The 20,252-nt window shown below is 41.2% G+C and overlaps 1 protein-coding gene across 12 annotated transcripts; it reads left to right on the top strand.

The window, feature by feature from the left end:
* The first annotated feature begins 261 nt into the window (after window positions 1–261).
* On the top strand, window positions 262–20,238 carry LOC137221708 (bromodomain-containing protein 8). 12 transcript variants are annotated; one of them, XR_010942123.1, is made up of 23 exons: window positions 262–391; window positions 1,472–1,568; window positions 6,573–6,642; window positions 7,970–8,019; window positions 8,253–8,375; window positions 8,489–8,569; window positions 8,991–9,055; window positions 9,713–9,849; window positions 10,391–10,609; window positions 11,002–11,146; window positions 11,993–12,202; window positions 12,594–12,874; window positions 13,223–13,675; window positions 13,987–14,080; window positions 14,283–14,329; window positions 15,104–15,318; window positions 15,506–15,598; window positions 15,794–15,862; window positions 16,452–16,629; window positions 17,606–17,710; window positions 18,189–18,233; window positions 19,297–19,471; window positions 19,860–20,238. XR_010942123.1 is itself a non-coding variant. In XM_067731853.1 (22 exons), the coding sequence occupies exons 1-22, from the start codon at window positions 373–375 to the stop codon at window positions 19,917–19,919; spliced, it is 2,856 nt and encodes a 951-aa protein (XP_067587954.1). In that variant the 5' UTR covers window positions 262–372; the 3' UTR covers window positions 19,920–20,238. The 12 variants fall into 12 exon arrangements, 7 of the variants coding, with proteins under 7 accessions (XP_067587954.1, XP_067587953.1, XP_067587958.1 ...); XR_010942122.1 differs by having other exon boundaries at window positions 17,579–17,710; XR_010942126.1 differs by lacking the exon at window positions 10,391–10,609.
* The last annotated feature ends 14 nt before the right edge of the window (window positions 20,239–20,252 follow it).

Genomic DNA, 20,252 nt, shown 5'->3' with positions numbered 1-20,252 from the left:
AAGGGGGCGGGCGAGACCGGGAAACTGCTACGGCTTGACCTCTCTGCTCTAATGCACGACGGGTTACCAACTGTCGGAGTTTGGAGTTGGGCCCACTGGAACTCCGGTTTATCAGTTTTTCTTGAACCCTAGGCATTTCTTTTCTAAGAAGCCTAAAGGCAATCCTTAGGCTTCAGTCGCCATCCTCTCACAGGAGACCTAGTTTAGGGCGCTTGTTCATCCTGGGGTGGGGGGGTGGGGGGCTGGGGGGCTGGGGACTACATTTCCCATGACGCACCGCGAACAAACACCGGAACTCGATTTCCCAGAATCCCGCGGGCTTTAGCCCTACCAGACGGTCTTCCTTCAGGGGTTGGAGACTTCGGGGCCAAGATGGCGACCGGAACGGGCAGTAAGTAATTGCGCTGCTCTTGTGTGGAAGGTGTTTGTAGAGCCAAGGCCAGGCAACAGATTTCTGTCACGCTCTTAGAGAGTAGGAGCAATGATTTGTCTGAGGGCCCAGGGCCGTCAAAGACCTGCCCTCGACCGGCGTTGTGAAGGCCAATGGTTGGGGGCCTAGAAGCGTAGAGTCTTGTGTTTCAGTAAGGCCGCGGAGTTTTGAGAGAAGCACCTCAGGGAGTTCTTGTATGTTTGGGCGCTCCGCGGAGTGAGAGGAAAAAAGGTTCCTCAGAGGCTCGGGCGTGTGGGCAGACATGTTGTCCACACAACAGCTATATGGAATGGCCGGCGTCTCAAAGAGTCGTTTTCTGACGAACGTTTGTGAGGCCTGTACTCACAGAGAAATGGGGTATCTTAACCGTGAGCTTTTTCTGCCACTGGGGGGAAATTGCATTTCGTGCATCTCAGCCATTTCCCCCTGTTTCACGGAGTGAAAAGGTTTTTTAGGCCCAGCAGCTAAAGGGTAGTGGGTGTTCCTGAGAGAAGTAAACAAGTTTATGCTAAGAAGGAGGTGGGGCAGTGCAGGGTGGGGTGTGGGGGTTGGCCGCTCGGAATCCTGGGAAATAGCCCTTGCGTCCAAATTGGAATAAAGCATTCTTGTTTGGTTACGCCGCGGGGCATGCAGAGTCTTGGTTCCCCCCATCCGGGATCCAACCCGTGTCTCCTGCAGTGGAAGTACAGAGTCTTAACCACTGGACCGCCAGGGAAGTCCCTGGAGTAAAGCATTCTTAAAACTGGGTCTCTGGGGAGAACTGCGATAAATTAATGACTCTTTTTTTTAAAAAAAAAAAACATAGAGTAACCATGGCATTTGAAGAAAAAATGTTTTGCCATATACTCAGTGCAGTTCTCATGCAATGAATAGGCGTCACCCTAGTGGTGGTGTTTACTAGAGAGGTGAAAATCAAGATTTGGTGATAGTGGCTCACTTTGTCCTTACAGGTTGGGATGTTCTGTGTTAGGCTTTTAGTCCTCCCTTTGGGGCTTAGAATTAGTGTCTCAGTGGTTGTCTCCAAGTCTTCTCTCCTTTCAGAACATAAGCTGCTGAGTACTGGCCCTACAGAGCCATGGTCCATCCGAGAGAAGCTGTGTTTAGCGTCTTCCGTTATGAGGAGTGGAGATCAAAATTGGTAAGGTATCTGCTTTCTTGGGGATTAGAAACTGTCGGGTATTTTTTTTTTATACCGGTGGATTCCATAAGTTAACCTTTAAGCAGCATTTGTTTTTTAACAGCTTTATTGAGATATAGTTCACTTACCATAAAATTAACCAAGTATATTCACAGAATTTAGTATATTTGGAATTGTAAGACCGTCACTAGAGTCTAATTTTAGAACATTTTAAATACCCCTGAAAGAAGCCTCTTATCCCTTAGCAGTTATTCTACAGTCTCCTCTTTACCTCTCTAACATCTCCCCTCCCCCTTCCCCACCAACCACTCATCTACTTTGTCTCTCTATAGATAACTTACTTTGGACATTTCATGTAGATAGAATCATATAGTTTGTGGTTGTCTGTGACTGGCTTCTTTCACTTAGCATAGTGCTTTCAAGGGTCATTCATGTTGGAGTATGTATCAGTAATTTATTCCTTTTTTTTTTTTTTAAATATTATTTGGCTGCATTAGGTCTTAGTTGCAGCATGCGGGATCTTTCGTTGTGGCGCGTGGGCTTAGTTGTCCTGCAGCACATGGGATCTTAGTTCCCCTGCAGCACATGGGATCTTAGTTCCCCTGCAGCACATGGGATCTTAGTTCCCTGACCAGGGATCAAACCCTTGTCCCCTGCATTGGAAGGCAGATTCTTAGCCACTGGACCACCAGAGAAGTCCCCTTTATTCCTTGTTTTGATTAAATAATAGTCCCTTGTGTGGGTATGCCACATTTTGTTTACCATTTGTCAGTTAATGAACATTTGGGTTGTTTCCATTTTTCTGACTGTTATAATTAATGCTGCTATGAACATTTGTGTACAAGATTTTGTGCAGATATGTTTCCAGTTGTCTTGAAAGAGTGGAATTGCTAGATCATATTGTAATTCTCTATTCAACTTTTTGAGGAACTGCCAAACTAGGAAGTGGCCCCACTGTTTGACATTCCCACCAGCAATAAATGAGGGCCCCAATTTCTCTGCATGCTTGACAACGTTTATTGTTTTCTTTTTTCGTTATAGCTGTACTAATGAGTATGAAATGGTATCTCATTGTGGTTTTGATTTGCATTTCCCTGATGACCAGTAGTGTTGTTGAGCATGTTTTCATGTTCTTATTGGCCATTTGTATGTCTTTTTTGTAAAAATGTCTGCTCAGATCCCTTGGATTATTTTTCATTATTGAGTTTTAAGATTCTTTATATATTCTGGACACAAATCCCTTGTTAGATAGATGATTTGCAAATATTTCTCCTGTTTTGTGTGGTGCCTTTCTTTGGTATCGTTGATAGCTGTTGGTATTGCTTACAGCACAAAAGTTGTTAGTTTTGATATGAGTTTATTTTTTCTTCTGTTGCTTGTGCTTTTGGTGTCGTAGCTAAGAAACTGTTTACGTCTATATTTTCTTCTAACAACTTTCAACTCTCCACATTTAGGTCTTTGATCCATTTTGAGTTAATTTTTGTGTAGGTTGTAAAGCAGGAGTCTCTTTTGCATGTAGGTATGCAACTGTCCCAGGACTCAGTATTTGTTGAAAACATTATTCTTTCCCTATTGAATTGTCTTAGCACTCAGTATTTCTTTTAAGTACCAGAAAATAGGACTGTGTGTGGTTTCCAATCTTTTTTGCTACCAGGACATACGCTTTCATTTTTAACATTAGTCCTTTTTTTCCCCCCTCTTTTTTCCCTCAGGATCTAAGGACACCTTTTAATTGTCTTAAGTGTTCAGATTACTTAATATACAAATTTGCATTTGTATGGTATATCTCTACTACTTTAACCATTCAAATGAGTTTACCAAAGCACCATTGCTGGTCACACTTAACACTTAAACAATTTTATGTTTTCTGTTTGTTTGTTTTTTCGGTATGTGGGCCTCTCACTGTTGTGGCCTCTCCCGTTGCGGAGTACAGGGTCCGGACGCGCAGGCTCAGCGGCCATGGCTCATGGGTCGAGCCGCTCCACAGCATGTGGGATCTTCCCGGACCGGGGCACGAACCCGTGTCCCCTGCATCGGCAGGCGGACTCTCAACCATTGCGCCGCCAGGGAAGCCCCTTTATGTATTTTTCAAATAAGTTTTCAAAGATGAAACCAGGATCTTCTAGGTAGCAGCTGTTCTCGAGCTGGTAAATCCTGTGACAAAACGAAGCACACTAATTTGGTAAATCTCAGATTGAACTTAAATATAACTCAAATATAAACTGAACTCATTTTTAAACGAAATACCAAGTAAACTGAATTGAAGTAGAATCTAATCTGTATATTTTCTTATATTTTTATATAAAAAATAGTAGAACACTTAAGTAAAACTTTAAAATTTTAAATTGTATTTATATTTTGAGGAGGTACTTAAGTCATAAGGTTCAAAATTCAAAATGGTTGGGACTTCCCTGGTGGCTCACTGGTTAAGAATCCACCTGCCAATGCAGGGGACACGGGTTTGAGCCCTGGTCCGGGAAGATCCCACATGGCGCGGAGCAACTAAGCCTGTGCACCACAACTACTGAGCCTGTGCTCTAGAGCCCGTGAGCCACAACTACTGAGACCGTGTGCCACAACTACTGAAAACTGCGCACCTAGAGCCCATGCTCTGCAACAAGAGAAGCCACTGCAGTGAGAAGCCTGTGCACTGCAACGAAGAGTAGCACCCACTTGCCGCAGCTAGAGAAAGCCCGCGCGCAGAAATGAAGACCCAAAGAAGCCCAAAATAAGTGAAGAAATAAATAAAAATTAAAATGGTACACAGTGTTTTCCTCCCATCACTGTATCTTATCTCCCAGGGTTAGCAGTTTCTTGTGTGTTTCTCTGCCATTAAATTTGTATACATGAACAAATAAATATTTTCTTTTCCCCTCTCTTTTTTAAACACAACTGGTTATATATTATGTACAGTGTTCTTTACCTTGTCACTGCTACTTTTTCTTTAACTTAGTACTGTATCTTATAGACCCTTGTATATCTTCATATGAAGATCTAGCTCATTTTTTTTAACAGCTGCATGATATTTTATGCAGTACCATAATTTATTTAACTAGAACTCTGTTGATGGACATTTGCTAATATAAATATAGCCTTGAGTAGTTATGTATGAATTGTATCTAAGATAAACTGAAAGTAGAATTATTGAGTCAAAGAATATATATGTTTATAAAATTTGGTAAGTATTTCAAATTGCCCTACTCAGAGATTTGTTTCAATTTATACTCCCATTGGTAATATGTCACAGTACCTGTTTTTCTATGGCCTGATTCATAGAATGTGGTGTTATGTATTTTTGATCTTTGACAGTATAAGATCAAACTTTGAAATAGTTCTCATATCTTTCATTTGCATCTATCCTATGATGAGTGAAGTTAAATATCTTCTTGTGTTGAAGAGCCACTTTTATTTCCTTTTCTGTAAACTGCTTTTTCCTGTTTTTCTATTTGACTATTAGTCTTTCTCTTTGACTGGGGGTGGGGGGGGTGGGGTGGCTCCTTATATATTAGGGAGATTAGCCATTTGTCTATTTTGAGGTGCATTTTTTTAAACCACTTTGCTATTTGGCTTTGCTTAATGTAATATTTTTACATGAAGAGTTTTAAAATGTAGTCTATTAATAATTTTCTCTTATAGCTCCTGGATTTTGTGACATAATTAGAAAGTTCTTCCCTAGTCTGAGTTTATAAAATCTCCTTTGATTTCTTCTAGTACTTTTATGGTTATATTTTTAAAAATATATAAATCTTTGATCGATTTGGGGGCTTTTCTTAGTATAAAGAAAGATGTAATTTACGGATCAAACTTTATTTTTTGCTGATAGCTATCCACATAACAATGTTAAAGTAAATTTTTTTTTTTTTTTTTGCGGTACGCGGGCCTCTCACTGTTGCGGCCTCTCCCGTTGCGGAGCACAGGCTCCGGATGCTCAGGCTCAGCGGCCATGGCTCATGGGCCCAGCCGCTCCGCGGCATGTGGGATCTTCCCGGACCGGGGCACGAACCCGTGTCCCCTGCATCGGCAGGCGGACTCTCAACCACTGCGCCACCAGGGATAAAGTAAATTTTTTATAAAAGAAAAAACTCTGAAACCATTATCCCAACACAAAATTCAAAACTTTTTTGTTTTTAAAGTTGTGAAATACTTCAGCCACATTGAAAAGTAGGGAGAGTAATAGAGTGCCCATGTATCTGGTACCTGCATTTAAGAAATCTTAATATTTTGTCATGTTTCCTTCAGATCTTTTTAAAGAAATAGACACAGTTGAAGCCCCTTCATGCTCTTGCATCAAACCATTTCAGTCTATTTTCATTTTTGCCTGTTTCTTCCTTTGTCTTTATACCTGTAACTTTTTAAAAAGTCATATGAGTGCATCATAGCAGAAAATTGTGTCACTTTTTTTCAGTTAATATTATGTTATAAATACATTCTGTATCACCGTATATTTTATATTTCATAGTTATTTTTATGGGTTGTTTAATATTTTCTAGAGATGAAGTGCCATAAGTTAAACATCCTCTTGCAGGTATTTAGGAAAAACCTAACTGTTCATCAGTCTGGTCAAGTCTACATGGTGCTTTCTTCCTGGTGCTTGCTTCTTTTGTTATTTTCTTATATTCCTAAGAGTTGTATTAATAGATCAAAAGATAACTTTTGGGGGCTGGAATATTTTATAGATTGCTTCCCAAATGACAGATGTTTTCTGAAAGAACCAAGATCAACATAAAAATATTTTCCCAAATGAACAGAAATGGTACTTTACTAGGTCCTAATAGCTTCACTTCACTCAGGAAATACATCATGTAGGAAGACTGTTTAGCAATGACGCTTTCCCTCTAAAATGACTTTTCAGTAGCTGTGTCATTTTCCATAGTCACATATTGCAGAATATTTCCCAGTGACAGTTTTTTACTCCAAAGTTTGTACTCTAAACCTTGAACTCTCAGTATACCTTCTCTCTTTTTTTTTCAATTTGGTATGTGATAAGCTTTTCTAATTTTGTAGGGTATCAGTTAGCAGAGCAATCAAGCCCTTTGCAGAACCTGGCCGCCCTCCAGACTGGTTCTCTCAAAAAGTAAGTTCCCAAGTAAACGTTCTTTTAGAGCACTTTTTGAGGTGTGAAGTGGGTTCCCTTCCAGGTCCTGCCTTTTTTGTTTTTGGTTTTTAAATATCTTATTTATTTGTTCTTACGTTTATTTCTTTTTTAAATTTTATTGAAGTATAATTGACTTACAATGTTGCGTTAATTTCTGCTGTACAGCAAAGTGATTCAGTTATACATGCATATATTCTTTTTCATATTCTTTTCCATTATGGTTTATCACAGGATATTGAATATTGTTCCCTGTGCTATACAAAAGCACCTTGTTGTTTATCCATCCTGTATATAATAGTTTGCATCTGCTAATCCCAAACTCCCCATCCTTTCCTCCCCCACACCCCCTTCTCCTTGGTAACCACAAGTCTGTTCTCTATGTCTGTGAATATCTTCTTTATTCATTCACTTGTCGATGGATATTTAGGTTGTTTCCATGTCTTAGCTTGGCTATTGTAAATAGTGCTGCTATGAACATAGGGTTGCATGTATCTTTTCAAATTATAGTTTTGTCTGGATATATGCTCTGGAGTGGGATTGCTGGATCATATAGTAGTTTTATTTTTTGTTTTTTGAGGAATCTCTGTGCTGTTTTCTTCAGTGGCCGCACCAATTTACATTCCCACCAACAGTGTTAGAGGGTTCTCTTTTTCTCCACACCCTCTCCAACATTTATTATTTGTAGACTTTTTAATGATGGCCATTCTGACCGGTGTGACCAGGTCCTACCATTTTAATCACAAGGCTTTTGTACCATGAAGAATAGTTTGAGAATACTTTTCCTTTTTCTCAATATTTGCAGATCCATCCATGTATGCCCACACTATTACAAACTATTCTTGTCAGTGTAGCATAACAGTTAAAAGACCAGTCTTGTACATTAGATGGATCTGGGTTTAATATGACTCCACTTGAAAACTTTGAACCATGAGCCTCAGTTTTCTGATTTGTAAAATAGGGTTAAAAGTTGATTCAGGATTGTTGAAAGTATTTAGTTGAGGTAATACCTAGAAAGCATTAAGCACAGTGCCTTGCATACGGTAACTACTCAGTAGATATTAAGTATAAATATTGGCTCTTAGCTTGTCTTTCCTCAAATAGACAAACTCCCGGCCAGAAGACTCCCTTTTCTGTGTTATGGTATTGATTATTTTGAACTAACTTGATTGCAAAGTAATTTGTCCTCCTAGAAGCTACTCCTACCTTAAATATAGCTCCCCTGTCTAAACCTTAGTCTAATATGTTGAAACTTTGAAAGGTCATTTCTTTTTAGGCTTGCTCATCATATTTTCACTTTTTTCCATAGCATTGTGCTTCCCAGTACTCAGAGCTCCTAGAGACCACTGAGACCCCAAAGTGAGTACAAAGCCAGGCACTTGAGCCAAATCTCTTTAGTGGAGAATATTTACTGTGGAAGTCTGGTTTTTTTATGTTTATATCATGGTGTGATAAAAGTTAGAAATTATCTCTGGTTAGATGTTGGAGAAGGCTCAAAGAAAGCAAGTGGGAGTAGGAAAAAATGTTCTCTTATTCAAATGTGTTTTTTTTGTTTTGTTTTGTTTTTGTTTGTTTTTTAAATTTTTCCATAGACGGAAACGGGGTGAAAAGGGAGAAGTGGTAGAAACCGTTGAAGATGTCATTGTTCGGAAACTGACTGCTGAGCGAGTTGAGGAACTAAAGAAAGTGATAAAGGAAACCCAGGAAAAATATAGGTACTTATCAGAGAATGCAAAATGGTTGGGAGAGACAAATCGGCCTGGCTTATACTAGTCAGAATTTTTTAAATAGATTAAAAAACCCAGTCTACCTACCTCTCATCCTACAGACGGCTGAAAAGAGATGCAGAACTAATTCAAGCTGGGCACATGGACAGCAGACTGGATGAGCTTTGCAATGACATTGCGATGTGGGTTATATTATACTGTTCTTCCATCTGTACTCCTTTTTCTCTTTTTATCCTCTTTACTTCTTAAATAATCTGGCTTATTTCCTACGTCTGCCATCCCTTTAGACTTGAGAGATTCTGGAAAGGGAAAGCTGCAGAGTGGCCTGGTGTATGGGAGGGGGTAGTGAGTCCTAGAAGGTAATGTGATAGAATATTTCAGTGTGAGAACATAACTTAGTTCTAACTTAAAAGTGGCTCTAGTTTGCCTGGGTAAAGAACTTGGTAGTTAGGCAGTATACTCAAAATTCCCTATTTTGCTGATAAAGATTTATTTTTTAGGTTTTTCCTCTAGAAAGTGCTAGCCTGGCAAAAAAACTTCCCTGTGAGGGCACTGTGAAGGAGCTACAGCCGGCTAGGATCTAACCCTTATCTTCCTCTTTAGGAAAAAGAAATTGGAGGAAGAGGAGGCTGAAGTAAAGAGGAAGGCTACGGATGCGGCTTATCAGGGTAAGGTGAACCTAGTGACTGTTTAACAATTTGACTATACACTACTGCCTGACGATGACAGTTGAAGACTGTTTGTTAACACAGAATCTACTAATTTCAATTGCATGCTTTTCTCTGTCATCTTCTCTTTTACTAGAATAAAAACGTCCCTTTATGTCCAGGAAGAAACTCTTAGAAAGTGAGCTCTGATGAGATCTCACTAGACCTTGTGTTCTTTTAAGACACAAAAGCCTGATAATAACGTATTGAACATAAACAAGGTTTTAGAAGTCACAGCCTGTAAAAAGATTGAGAATAACTTAGTCATTGGATAAGGGGAGGAACTTCAGCATTTGTAATTCTAGGAATACATGCTTTGAGCCATTGAGGTCTTTCCCTCTTGTTAAAAGCAGAATCTTAAGTTGTTGAAGAGGATATTGAGGGATGTTTAAACTACTTTCCTACTCCAAGGACCTTTAGGGTACACAAGTTTGCTTAGGGTGAGAATTGCTCATAGGAAAAATTAGGCTAAAAACTTGTAAAGAAAGCTTTCTAATCCAGATTCTTAATGCTGCCTTAGTAATGTAACATCCCTATTTGTCCTTTACTATATAATAGCAGAGTCTAGCTTTATTTATTCAATCTTGAAGACAGAAATTGTTCTTTTGTATGTTCTAGCCCGTCAAGCAGTAAAAACACCCCCTCGGAGGTTACCTACTGTGATGGTTCGCTCTCCTATAGATTCTGCCTCCCCAGGAGGTGATTATCCACTTGCCGACTTGACTGCAACCACTATGGAAGAGGCCACCTCTGGGGTGAGTATATTTCCATCCACAGGAATTGATCAGCAAAGGGGCAGTAAGCCAGCAGAGAGCTGAGTGACGAGGAAACCACTTTTGGCTTAGAGGCAATTTCCTCTCTTGGTCTGAATTCTAAAGACATAATTTACCATGTTCTGTGCTCTAAGATAAGAATGGACCTAAAAACATTGAGGCTTTTGACATTTTTAGAGATAGGTAAAAGACTAACTTAAGGAATTACTTGTAAGTGTACTGGTCTTACGAAATTCCTGCTGAAATATAGGCTGATTTCTATGTAAATATAATATTGGTAGTGGGTAAGGAGTTTATAAAAGGCAAATTGGGTGGAATGATTGAGTCACTTTGGGTTTGAGTGAGTAGAAGAGAAAAAATTGTGGGGAAGAAAGGTGTGGTTGAGAGCAAGACGGGTAGAGGGTTTCTGGGCAGTTCCACTCAGGACTAATAAAGTAATAGGTAGACACACTAACCCATCCAGATGAGTAGGGAACCTTCCTGAGTTTGAGAAGTCAGATAAAGGTTCTCTGTTGTCTCTTAGGTAACCCCTGGGACTTTGCCGAGTACCCCAGTCACCTCGTTTCCTGGAATTCCTGACACCCTTCCTCCAGGCTCTGCACCCTTAGAAGCCCCCATGACCCCAGTAACAGATGATTCACCCCAGAAAAAGATGCTTGGACAGAAAGCAACTCCACCCCCCTCCCCTCTGCTGTCAGAGCTCTTGAAGAAGGGCAGCCTCCTGCCTACTAGCCCCAGACTGGTATGGAGACTTCTGTGGGTGTTTGAGAGCTGTGGTGATTAAGTAATTTGGAAGGGAGTGCCTGGGACCTAAAATATAACATGGAAAAAAAAGTTCAAAAGAGGAAGAGATCTCCTAGTTAAATGTTAATTTAAAAACACAACAAAACAAAATAGTTGATAGTAGTATCCTTGGGTCCTGAGGTATCTGAAGCCATAATTATTTTGGTTCTCTTCTCCAGAGAACTCTTGTCAATAAGTTTTGAAAATCAGAGTTTCCCTTGGGTCTGAAATCCTTTTCTTTGGATGTTAACTTTTAGCTTCATGAAGTTTGGCCAACTGCTGGAGCTTTTTTGGGAAGTGGTAATAAAGGAAAGCTTGAGTGTAGCCTTCACCTCTATTCTTCCCTGGTAGGTCAATGAGAGTGAAATGGCTGTGGCTTCTGGCCACCTGAACAGTACAGGTGTCCTCCTGGAGGTAGGCGGGGTCCTTCCCATGATACATGGTGGGGAGATGCAGCAAACACCCAACACTGTTGCAGCCTCCCCAGCTGCCTCAGGTAAGTCACTACTTTTCCGTTGTCGACTTTATTTTAGAGATGTTGAACGTGGCATTGACTGCCCTTTGTTTCTAGCCTTTGTTATTAATCAACTGTGCATCCTAGATTTAAAGCCCAACCTTGGAGCTACTTCACCTGTTAAACCACGTGGTGCTCGAAATTGTAAATCCATGTCATCTTCAAAATACTGATTGTCCTGGATGACCACAGCGTAGATACTGAATGAGAGGAATAGTGAAGTTAATGGTGAAGGTGCAAAAATCACAAAAGGGTGCTAGGGATACCTGAGACTATAGCATAGGCAGATAAGATTTGGAACTAGAACACTAGACTTAAAGAGTCTCAGGCCTGCCACACACTGGTTTTGTGACCTTGGATAGGTAACTTAATTTTTAAGCCTCAGTTTCCTCTTAATTAATTGCAATATATATACTTCACAAGGATGTAGTGAGAATTAAATGAGGTAGAAAACGTAAAGCAAAAAAGAGTTTTAAAAATTGCCAAACATTTGATTTTAGTATTTGAGTGGTGTTAAATTTGGGTGGTTTATAGCATGCTTAACTTCAGCAGAAGGGACAGATTTATTCATACCTTTTTTTTTAAATTACCACTCATTTTTCATGTGAGTTATGTATTCTAGTGCTTTGAGTCATTCCTAACTTGGCAGAAGATCTTAAGTAAGGTTTGAAAAAATAAGGATATAGATAATGAGCTTATTTAACAGAGGAGTTACTTTCATCCTTTGAGACTAAAAATTTTCTTGGTTTGAGTCTTAAAGTGGCGATTGTTTGCTTCTTGCTCATGTGCTTTCTTCTTACCTCGTTTGTGTACCTCTTTGTCTGTTAGGTGCTCCCACTCTTTCCCGGCTTTTAGAAGCTGGTCCTACACAGTTCACCACACCTCTTGCTTCCTTCACTACTGTTGCCAGTGAACCTCCAGTTAAAATTGTGCCACCCCCTGTAGAGTCTGTGTCCCAAGCTACCATTGTCATGATGCCTGCGCTGCCAGCACCATCCTCTGCTCCGGCTGTCTCCACTCCTGAGAGTGTAGCTCCAGGTGCGTCCTTGACCCACGCCCTGAGCAGCAACTAGATCCAAAATTTCATTTTGAGCTTCAGTTAGAGAAAGGCGACCAAGAGCATCAGCTTCTGTTCTCTGTGGACATGTGCATCTTTATTCTTACAAAAACAAGGATGTGAGAAGAAGTGGGTGGGCATTTATGTGTTGGGGCAAAAGGGCTAAGTGTACATATATGAATGGGCTTGAGAATGTGTTTTCACCTTTCTAGATAAAATTGAGGAGAAGAAAACATGGGCAGATGTAAGATAACTTTTACTGAGCTTAAGTGTATGGGTGCTTGACATCTGTCCACAGCATTGGTGTGATCTCCAGGTGGGCAGTTGGTACCAAATAAGCTTCTGAGATGGTTTTCTTTTCCTGTTATTCAGTGAGTCAGCCTGACACCTGTGTTCCCATGGAGGCTGTGGGGGATCCACATACTGTGACTGTCTCCATGGATAGCAGTGAAATCTCCATGATCATCAATTCTATCAAAGAAGAGTGTTTCCGGTCAGGGGTAGCAGAGGCCCCTGGAGGATCAAAGGCTCCTAGCATTGATGGGAAGGAAGATTTAGATCTGGCTGAGAAGATGGATATTGCTGTGTCTTACACAGGTGAAGAACTGGACTTTGAGACTGTTGGAGACATCATTGCCATCATTGAGGACAAGGTAACTATTCAGCAAAGCCCCAAAGAATGTCTCATGGGTCCTACATAGGCTTCTCTCCTCAGCCTCTCCTTGCTTCTTGTAGTAAGAATTACATAAACAACTCTCCTGCTTCTTCCCATCTCTATCTCTGTAGTCCCAAAGGCCTTTGATGCTGACATACTAGTCATCTACCCAGCCTTTCCTATGTTACTGGTTTGCACCAGACAGGTACCTGTCCATTGGTTGCTTCTGCTACATGGAGAAGATGGAGAGAGAAGCTTCAGATTCAGGCCATCTCATTTGGTGCTAATGAATTGAGGGACTTGGGCTTCTTTTTGTGGCTTCAACAGTGTTTATATTATGGGACAGGTAGATGATCATCCTGAAGTGCTGGATGTGGCAGCAGTGGAAGCAGCACTGTCATTCTGTGAAGAGAATGATGATCCCCAATCCCTGCCTGGCCCCTGGGAGCACCCTATGCAGCAGGAACGGGACAAGCCAGTACCTCTCCCTGCACCAGAGATGACGGTCAAGCAAGAGAGGCTGGACTTTGAAGAAACAGAAAGCAAAGGAATCCATGAACTGGTGGACATCAGGGAACCCAGTGTTGAGATCAAAATGGAACCTGCAGAACCAGAGCAAGGCATTTCAGGGGCTGAAATAGTATCTGGAGTTGTTCCAGCCACGAGTATGGAGCCACCAGAACTCAGGAGTCAGGACTTAGATGAGGAACCCAGAAGTACTGCAACTGGAGAAATTACTGAAGCAGATGCTTCCAGTAGGAGAGGCGATGAAACTCCAATTACAACAGTGAAGACAGAGGTATTTAACATCAGGGGCTTGGGGGATGGGGGCAGGGGGTGGAGGGTTATATCTTAGGTAAGAAGTGACATTTTAGGCCTTTGGTTTTCCTGTTGCATGCCTGAGTTCTGACATGTTGATGTGTCCAAAGCCCATAGGTATGATCAGTGCTATATATACTTAACCCTGTTCTATTAAGGTGACCATTAGAATCATATTACATGGGTAGGAGGACTTAGAATTTCTTGTATAGTCTCATTATCATTGAAGAATAATGTATAAGCTGTAGTGATTTACCAGGACTTAAGGTATTTGTTCTTTTTGGTCTTCAGGCATCCCCTGAAAGCATGTTGTCTCCATCACATGGCTCAAATCCCATTGAAGATCCTTTAGAGTCAGAGACTCAGCACAAGTTTGAAATGTCAGGTAAATGATAAAGCCAGGAAATATGTACTCTATAACTAACTTTAAATCATTTGCTTTGGCTTCTGAGGGATTTGTGGGTTGTGGGCAAGTAGAGGAGGTAGAATAGGTCAGCATGGAAAGGAGAGCTGCAGGGGACTATTGTCCATAGGAAGGGGAAGGCTAAGGTGGAAAAATCTTCAGGTAGTCTTTCTCTCCTCTGCAGACTCATTGAAAGAAGAATCAGGGACTATTTTTGGAAGCCAGATAAAGGTATTTCAGACTTTTCTTTATTCCTCTTGCTGTGTGACTAGATTTCCCTATAGCACTACCTTTTAATGAATTTCAGTAAATTCGCATCATTATTCTCTGAGATGAGACTGGTTAAGGAGTTGCATGGGGAAAAGCTGCAGTGGACAGTTAGGCATAGTGGGAGTACTATGGCAACAGGTGCTTCCTAATTGAAAGAGTTTGTGAATATCACACAGACCTTTCTTTGCATATAATGCACAAAGAAGCTTTGATACATCCAGAGTGATTTGGAGTGAGTAGGGATATCAGAGCCAGGGAGAGCATATAGAAATCAGATTATTAATTATACTATTCAGAGAAAGTCATCCAAAGTTTTCTTATTAGAATTACTAAAGCAGTAGTAACAAACAGACTTAGTGCGATGTGAGCTTGCTCCATCAGATGAGACACAAAATAAAAACTATTTTTGATAACTTTGTACCCAGGGTCAGAGTTCCTCTCAAGAGCAAGGGGAAAGAAGGAACGCCTCTTAGCTTAGTCTTAAGTAAGTAGCTTTTTTTTTTCTTCCTTTTAAAAAGATCCTGGGTCTTATTCTTTGTCCAGGTTCTAAGTTACTTGATCAGTCAGTATCTTTAAGTAGATGGTAGTATAAGTGATAGAGGGCTCAGTCAGGAAACAGTGTGAGGTCATTTTCTAGAACTGATCTAACCCAAAAGACAGATCATGTTTAATGATGCTTTGCTGGATAGCTTTGCTCTCCTTTCCATTTGTTGACTGGAGCACACTATGTCTAAGGATGCCCCAGGTGAGGATGAGGAGGAAGATGGAGTCAGTGAAGCGGCCAGCCTAGAGGAGCCTAAGGAAGAAGATCAAGGAGAAGGCTATTTGTCAGAAATGGATAATGAGCCCCCTGTGAGTGAGAGTGACGATGGCTTTAGCATACACAATGCTACGCTGCAGTCCCACACACTGGCAGACTCCATCCCCAGCAGCCCTGCTTCTTCACAATTGTGAGTATCTGCGATTCTTTCTTTGAGGTCAAGGCAGTGAAGGTGAGAAGTAGGAGAGGATCTTTTCTTTAGTCTTACTTTTTCATCTTCTGTTTCTTGGCCTGGAACAAACATCTGACAAGAAGTAATTAAGACACATTTTTTTGGACTTATGCCAAGTGGGACTCCCATATTTCTTTTATTTCAGCTCTGTCTGTAGTGAGGATCAGGAAGCTATTCAGGCACAGAAAATCTGGAAGAAAGCCATCATGCTTGTATGGAGAGCCGCAGCTAATCATAGGTGAGTGGGCTTTACCAAGTAGTAGGAACATTTTCTCCTGCTCCTCTTCATTGTTGATAATTAGAAAAAAGTCTGAGTATGCTTATACAGGACTGATGGCATTGGCTCTTAAACCTTCAGCCGCTTAGATCAAGTTCCCTCACCTGTGCTTCTTGGAGGATAAGTCAGTAATTGCACCATATTCTTTTTGGACAGGTATGCTAATGTCTTCCTGCAGCCTGTTACAGATGACATAGCACCTGGCTACCACAGCATTGTACAGAGGTAAGCCATGATCCATTCAGCACGCTGACTAGGCCTGAATTGTAAGTTGTCCAGTCTTAGTGGACTTTTTTTTTTTTTTGCGGTACGCGGGCCTCTCACTGCCGTGGCCTCTCCCGCCGCGGAGCACAGGCTCCAGATGTGCAGGCCCAGTGGCCATGGCCCACGGGCCCAGCCGCTCTGCGGCATGTGGGATCCTCCCGGACCGGGGCATGAACCCGTGTCCCCCATATCGGCAGGCGGACTCCCAACCACTGCGCCACCAGGGAAGCCCCTTAGTGGACTTTTGGTTTAGACAAAGTTTAAAGCAGATGTTTTTGATGTAAGTATGACCAAGTGCTAAACTAATTTTTTCACTGACTGGATCACTGAGTCTAAAAGAATTAACCCCCTTTATTACCTTTCTCAGTACTTATTATATAGGCTGAATTTGGTTTTGGGGTTAAGTACTTGTTTTAGGGCTTGGTGTTTGAGTCCTGGTAGCTGGGACTAATGGTATATATGAGGAAATGCATACGGTAATAGTATATTCAGAGATCAGTGGAGTCCTTTTCCCCTCTATGCTCCCATTTCCTCCTGCTCTGTTTTTTAGGCCTATGGATTTGTCAACTATTAAGAAAAACATTGAAAATGGACTGATCCGCAGCACAGCTGAATTTCAGCGTGACATTATGCTGATGTTCCAGAATGCTGTGATGTATAATAGCTCAGACCACGATGTCTATCACATGGCAGTAGAAATGCAGCGAGATGTCTTGGAGCAGATCCAGGTACTTTGAGGATCCTGAGAATTTTAAAATACTCAAGAGAAGGATTTGTATTGATGTTAGGAAGGGGTGTTGTGGTTTTTGCTTGGAATAGCCATCAGGGACACAGGAAGATACAATTTTGTTCTTGCTGGATTCACGATGATTTTCTCATGCTGGTTTGGTAAAAGAGTTGTGAGAGAATATTCTGCCTTTCTTGGGCAAATATCTTGTTTCCTGAAGTTTTTTAATAAAATTTTTGTGAAATGGTGAATGTATATTTTTAAGTGATATGAATTATGTACATGGTAGACGATCCTTTTCATTGCAGGGAACCTACTTCTATCCTGTAGTTACATTACCAGGCACCCTTTGGGATATTGAACTTGGAGGGATGTTGTCTATCTCTGCAGTCTGCCAGTCTACTTAAATTGCTTACTGATTACTTAAATTGCTTTGGTTCATCTAGTTTTATTCTCTCTCATTCTTAGAGCATAGAGATTTGTTTTTTAGGATTTTTTTAAAAATTGAAATATAGTTAATTTACAGTGTTGTGTTCGTCTCAAGTGGACAGCAAAGTGATTCAGTTTTATATCTATGGGGTTGGCTAAAAAGTTAAGGTTTTTCAGATAACATTTTACAGAAAAGAATCCTAACGAACTTTAGGCCACCCCAATTTTTTATGTATATTCTTTTCAGATTCTTTTCCATTATAGATTATTACAAGATACTGATTCCCTGTGCTATAGAGTAAGAGCATAGAGATTTTGATGCTATATTATAACAACAACAAAAAATTAGAGCTATTTGGCATTTTCCGATTCCTTAGCATGCACAACTAGAACTAAAACCTAATGTGCTAAAACTCCTAATCATTCAAGACGTATTTGAATGTTGTTTGCAGAACAGTACTGTACTCCTATTTACAAAGCCTAAGGTGTCTTCGTTCTTCCTTGATGGATCAGGTCTCTAGGGCCAACTCTGTTTCTTCTCCCTACAGCAATTCCTGGCCACACAGTTGATTATGCAGACATCTGAATCTGGGATCAGTGCTAAAAGTCTTCGAGGGAGAGATTCTACCCGCAAACAGGATTCTTCAGAGAAGGTGAGGAGACCAAGGAAGAGCCTCTGTGCCAGTGTTCCAGTGATAGAAGTTTGAAGCATCCAAGGAACCTTATGTTACTACTTGGTACTTCCAGGCTTCTACATTCCAATGGTATACAGACATAAAGATTTTAAAATGGTAGTTGTTTGCTCCCATCCAAACACTGAAGAAACCTGCTGTGACTGGAAGACCCAGTCACATGGGAGAAATTGTGAGCTGAGTGCATGAATTATTATCTCCTCTCGGAGAGTGCTCACAAGGTGGGAGAAATGACATAGCTTGCAGCATTTGGGGACCATCAGTTCCTATTCCAGAGGCATAATGGCCAGATTGCTTTTGGATCTCTTTCCTCTTATTCTTGAGTTTAAAAATTTTTGTCTTTGTGTGTGTGGTGCTTGTGTCTCTGTCCTGAGGTTTGGGGTGCTTGCAGCTGAGAGTTTCCGTGGAACCTGATCAGTGTTTGTTTGTCCTCTAACAGGACAGTGTCCCCATGGGCTCTCCTGCCTTCCTTCTCTCTCTCTTTGTAAGTATTGAATGGCTGCAAGGGGTGGTGTTGCCACAAAGTTTCTCAGCTCTTGCTGGGGGTGGGTGGCAGAGGGAAATCGAACATGCAGACTGTGGCAATGTCTTAAACTTCTGTTTATTCAAGTCATCGAATAAGAAACTCTCTCTTCTGCACTCCTGTCTTTCTGCATGTGTGTGTGTGTGGGCTGGGTAGGGACCATTTATGACTTCACTGAGCTGAAATGAGGTATTATTGGTAAGGATCTAGGATGCACCTTCTCCTCATTTCTTGACTGCACCTTTTGACAGTTCTTTTCTTACAAATAGAAGATTGCTCAGAGCAGTAACTGCTAGCTGGCTTTTAAAAAGTGTTCCTCATACCTACAGATACTCAGCACATGGGTTTTTTCTTTTCCTCTAATACTAAGTTGCAAGAGTGATGACTGATACACAAACATTCAGTAAAATTTAAGATAAAGATCTCAGTAACAGTGACCACTACATAACAGTAGTGGCTGGTGGAATTAGAGATAAGCTTAGTAAAGCTAGCCGAAAGACTTCTAATCTTTTCCTCTGTGATTTGAACAATACTCTGACTCTCTGTTGTTCATTATGAGGCACTAAGTCATGATGTAATGGAAGGATATCAGCCTAGAAAACCACATGATCTTAAAACTCTGGATTATCTCTTGGAGCTTTGTTTTCCTCATCTGTGTGCTGGAGGTAATATAATGAGGTGCCTGTCCAGCGTACCTCACAGGGATGTTGTGAGGATAAAATGGCTTGAAAAAAAAAAGGAAGTGTTATACAAATGCAAGGGTGGTATTTTTATACTTACTGTTGCCTCAAAGGCAACTTGTGTTCATGAGATCTAAGAATTTTAGAGTCCTTGCATGTTAGAAATGTAAAAATGGCCTGGCCCAGCAAAAGTGTTCACTAGCTCATCTTACCTACAGGCCTTAGTCCGTACCACAGTCTGTAATCTCCATTCTTTCCTACTGGCCTGCAACAGTGACTCTGAATCCCCAAGCAATTGGCTGGTTGTTGCAAGGCTGGTTAATAGAATCTTTTATCTATTGAAGACAGCAAAGTATTGCACAAGAGGAAGGAGCTGGGCTGCAGGGAGAGAGCAGCAGATGGAAAGAAGCCTTCTGATTGTCCTGATCTCACGGAAAACAACTCAGGAGGTGCTAGGGAACTAGTGCCAGGGTCAGTCTGCAGGAAAGGCCTTTCTTATAGGGATCAACAGCTGGACAGGTATGTTAGCCAAGAATCTCACTATCCACTGCCCTTTCTGACTCTCCCACCCATCTTTTACTCTTCCTGTTCCTTTGCACATGATTTGGGGCCCGGGTGGGATGACTGATAGTCATTCTGTGGGACCCCAGGTGAACTCCAGTGACCTCTATGGTGGGCAGAAGCAAGGTACTCTGTCCTACATTTCCTCTCACACACTACTACCAGGTGCTTTTTAGCCCACTCTGTGGGAAGACAGATAAATGCCCCTCATTTCCTGGATTTTTCTGCTGATTCTCCCCCCACTTCCCCCCCCCAAAACCAAATCCCCAGCATTCTTGTTGCACCTTTTCTCTAACCTCATAGCTAACTCACTCATGCTCCCTGTCTTTGTCTGCCTGTCATCTAGGATGGGGGAACCAGGGGGCGCCGCTGTGCCATTGAAGCAGATATGAAGATGAAAAAGTGAAGCCCCAGAGTATCTGCACTGAGCTGAACATGAAATAGAAGTAAAGATAGAGCTTGGGCTTGTGGAAGTTCCAGAAGTGGAAGTTACAGAAGAGGAGGTGTCTGGGCCACATGACATGAGCTGGAAAAATCTCTCTCAGAGAGCTGGAGTAGCACAATTGCCTGTTTTAGGGCAAAAATTATGGGATGTGTTAATGTCCTGATGTGTTGCTAGCAGATTGTAGCTAGTTTGTACTGTCTTGTGAAGTGTACAGACTTAAAAAAAAAAACAAAACCTGTGAAGTGTATGTGTACACAATAAACTCTGAAAGAAAAGAAAACTCTAGCCTTTGGT

Source organism: Pseudorca crassidens, chromosome 3 (genome assembly GCF_039906515.1).
Source record: "Pseudorca crassidens isolate mPseCra1 chromosome 3, mPseCra1.hap1, whole genome shotgun sequence".
Lineage (NCBI taxonomy): Eukaryota > Metazoa > Chordata > Mammalia > Artiodactyla > Delphinidae > Pseudorca > Pseudorca crassidens.
The sequence above is the reverse complement of the archived record's forward strand: the minus strand, read 5'-3'. Positions and strand labels throughout refer to the sequence as shown.